The sequence below is a fragment of the Malus domestica genome, chromosome 14 (assembly GCF_042453785.1).
Source record: "Malus domestica chromosome 14, GDT2T_hap1".
Taxonomy (NCBI): domain Eukaryota; kingdom Viridiplantae; phylum Streptophyta; class Magnoliopsida; order Rosales; family Rosaceae; genus Malus; species Malus domestica.
This window is the reverse complement of record NC_091674.1, coordinates 29,439,984-29,443,573: the sequence shown is the minus strand read 5'-3', so window position 1 is coordinate 29,443,573 and position 3,590 is coordinate 29,439,984. Positions and strand designations below refer to the sequence as shown.

The following is a 3,590-nucleotide window of genomic DNA, read 5'->3' as shown; positions in this document are numbered from 1 at the left end:
TCCTTCCTTCTCTCGGGTTCATCTCCACCTATTCTGATTCGTCTCTATTTGTGAAGCATGTTGGTTCTGAGATAGTGATTTTACTGCTTTACGTAGATGACATTATCTTAACAGGGAATGCTACAGCTGCTATACAACAGGTCATCCAGTCCCTTACTACTGAGTTTGACATCAAGGATTTGGGCACACTTCATTATTTTTTGGGCATTCAAATATCCTGCACAGCAACTGGGATGTTTTTATCACAAACCAAGTACATTCAAGACTTGTTACACAAGACTGAAATGAGTGATTGCAAGCCGTGTGACACTCCATGCTTACCTTATAATCGTTTACTGAAGGATGATGGAGTTCCATTTTCAGAACCTGGGACATACAGGAGTATCGTTGGTGCCCTGCAGTACCTCACTTTCACTCGTCCTGACATTGCATTCTCAGTCCATCAAGTATCTCAATTTCTGCAAACCCCTATGGTGTCTCACTTCACTGCTGTCAAACGCATTCTGCGTTATTTGAAAGGCACCTTGTCTTCTGGCATTACTTATGCTGCTGGTGACGTTGGTTTAAAAGCTTTTAGTGATGCCGACTGGGCTGGTGATCCGAATGACAGGCGCTCTACAACTGGGTTCGTTGTTTTCTTGGGCTCCAATCCCATATCGTGGTCTTCTAAGAAACAACAAACAGTTTCTCGTTTGTCAACTGAAGCCGAATATCGAGCCATGTCCTCCACTGCTGCTGAACTTGATTGGATTCAGCAACTTTTTACATTCCTACACATTCCTCTGTCTTGTGCTCCTGTGCTTTTCTGTGATAACCTGTCCGCCATTGCTCTTTCGTTCAATCCCGTTCAACATCAACGGACCAAGCATATTGAAATTGATGTTCATTTTGTTCGTGAACGGATTGCTCAAAAGAAGTTACTTGTGCAGTTTGTATCTTCCGGAGAGCAGTTTGCCGATATCCTTACTAAAGGTCTTAGTGCTCCTCTCTTTCGGACTCATTGTACCAATCTCATGCTTGGTTCTTCTCCCATGCATGAGTTTGAGGGGGGATGTTAGAGATAATGTACACATAGGATGGTGACACTTGTAAACAGATTAAGAGAGTTAGTTATAGTTGTTAAGAATATGCAAATGTAAGTAGGGTGTAGTATATATACTCTTATAGTGTAATAGCTTGGTGATTAAGAAAAGAAATAGAAATATCTTTCTCTCTCTATGAATCTCTTTCTCTGACTTCTCTCTCTAAGATTACTGTCTGTGATTCTCTTCTTCTTAGTTTACACGTTCCACCCGTTAACGAGTCGAGTCTTTACAATGTCACCAGTTGAAACCCCAATAAGATACCAAATCTAGACATTAGGTATAACAATTTCTTACACAACCCATTAACTCACATAAAATGACACGACCCGTTAATTAATTGGGCCGTTATTAGATTATCTATTAACAACTCATTAAGATAACAAGATAAGATAACAGGTATGAAATGAAAACGACACGAACATAACAAGTAACGAGGTATGACATAAAAACGACACGACCAATTTACCAAACCTATCTTCAATGCCACGTAGTACTTTGTGCTACGCATCTTTTAACAGTTAAATTTATTCTACTAACTATTAAATATTTTATTTTCAATGTCAGTGAGATGAAAAATTGGACTTCCCCATTTTACCAAGTTAATTTGCAGGATTTGTTTCTAAATTAAGTAATAAATTTAAAACGTTTTCTCTATAACGTTGCTTATTTTGTTATTTTATGCATAGGGCTTGTCTAGTATCTACCAACCATAAGTGGAGTGTGGTCTTATAGCAAAACTATTCTATTGTTCCACATTTCCAATTCAAGTAGAACGTAAAAACATAAAAAGAGCTAAGGCCCCTCTATAAGTCCGGTCGCTAATCTATCTTTTTAGTCCCTTTGTTCGCCCTTATTTCCTGTTAAAAGAGGGCTGTGGTATGCTCTAGCCCTGGAACGGGGTGGCTCCCCATCCCTAAACTTTTTGTTACCAAAAAAAATTAATAATTCATGAATTCCATTAAATCAAAGGAAAAAAAAAGGTAAGGAAAGGTCGAATATTTTTGGGTCCATGCAAAAGTTGATTCCTTCCACCACCAAAACCATAACCAGGTCCAAAACAAATAGCCAAAGCCCAAACCATGTACTAGATAAAAGCCCTCAAAATCAGAGCACAAAATGAAAAATAAATTTTTTTAAACTACAAAAAAAAAAAAAAAAAAAAAAAAAAAGAACACAACCCAAATATCAGAGACATGAAACGTAAAGGTGAAACAAAACCGGCCCAACATATCTGCAGGCTCAACATTCAACAATAAACCGGACCGGTGAGAAAAACCCAAATCCTCTAGCTTGATCTTTGGTTTAAGCACCGGGAGCTGCATCCTTGACCTTACTGTGCAAATACCCGCCGTACTCTCTAGCATAATCCTTGACATGGCTCGCCGTATCGTAAATCCGGCTCCTGGCGTAGTCAACCCGGTCCGAACCGGGCGGGTGCATCCCCTTGAAATACCTATACATCCAAGACAAACCAGCCACGGCCGCGGCGCCAAACCCGCACATGGACACGAAGAAGCCGACCGTGAGGACGAGGATGGCGCCGAGGGGGACCCATATGGGACTGGAGATGATGATGATAGGGGTGAAGATGACTAGGCCGAGGACGGTGGCGGTGACGGTAAGACCGGTGAGGAGGAGGAGAATGGCGCCGGAGACGAGGAGGGTGAGAAAGCCGACGAGCTGGGTGGAGTTGGGTGCATGGCCTTGGAGTTTACGTAGGAATATTGAGGAATTTGTGGGGGTGTTAGGGCTGGGTCTCGGAGCTCTCTGCGGCTGCTGCTGGTGGGTTTGTGTTGGGTTTTGGTGACGGTCAGCCATGGATGCTCTGAGAGAGAGAGAGATAGTGATGTTAGGGAGAGAGATGTGGGGGAGATGTTAAGGTGGGTGGAGGGGGACAGGTGTGGGGATGATTTGAGTATGGGGACATGCATGGGAACACGTGGAGGGGGAAACAAGTTTTTGTGAGACCTAGATGAGTGTGGTGTGTGGGAGACTCTTGACCTTTTCTTTAGTCACAAAGCTCATGGAATTCCGTGGAGGACTCCATTTCTATGTGGTGTGGGTAAACTGTAGAAAGCCAGATCAATTTTAATCACACTAATTACTAGTTCATCATCATCATCATATATATATATGGGTTAAACTTTATTTACTATCCTCATATTTCGTGATTTTCAATATTTAGTACATCAAGTTTTTTTCATTCCAGAATCATACCTAAAATGTTAATTTTAGGACAGTCTCATACATCTGTTAGTCAAACTGTTAGTTCTCTCGTTAAATGATAGCGTGGCGTCTATATTGACACACCCCGTCCCGAAGGAGGGCATGCTGGCCGTCACGTGAGAGTGACGTAACCATTTGCACAGTACGGAAGCTTTAATTATACAATTTATACGTTGATACACCCGAAGGTGAGTCCTAATTTGGTCCATTCTGTCAGAACCCCGCGGAATTCCTCGTAGTCACCACACCTTTGTGATTCCTGAACCTGGAGGGGCGCAA

General features: G+C 42.0%; 1 protein-coding gene across 1 annotated transcript; it reads right to left on the bottom strand.

The window, feature by feature from the left end:
• Positions 1 to 2,066: 2,066 nt before the first annotated feature.
• LOC103424580 (oleosin G-like) lies at positions 2,067 to 3,018 on the bottom strand. Its single transcript, XM_008362671.4, has one exon. It carries the CDS (start codon positions 2,901 to 2,903, stop codon positions 2,388 to 2,390), a length of 516 nt encoding a protein of 171 aa, XP_008360893.1. The 5' UTR covers positions 2,904 to 3,018; the 3' UTR covers positions 2,067 to 2,387.
• Between the last annotated feature and the right edge of the window lie 572 nt (positions 3,019 to 3,590).

Coding starts and splice junctions, on each gene's coding strand:
- LOC103424580 (XM_008362671.4), bottom strand. CDS start 2,903: ATGGCTGACCGTCACCAAAACCCAACACAAACCCACCAGCAGCAGCCG.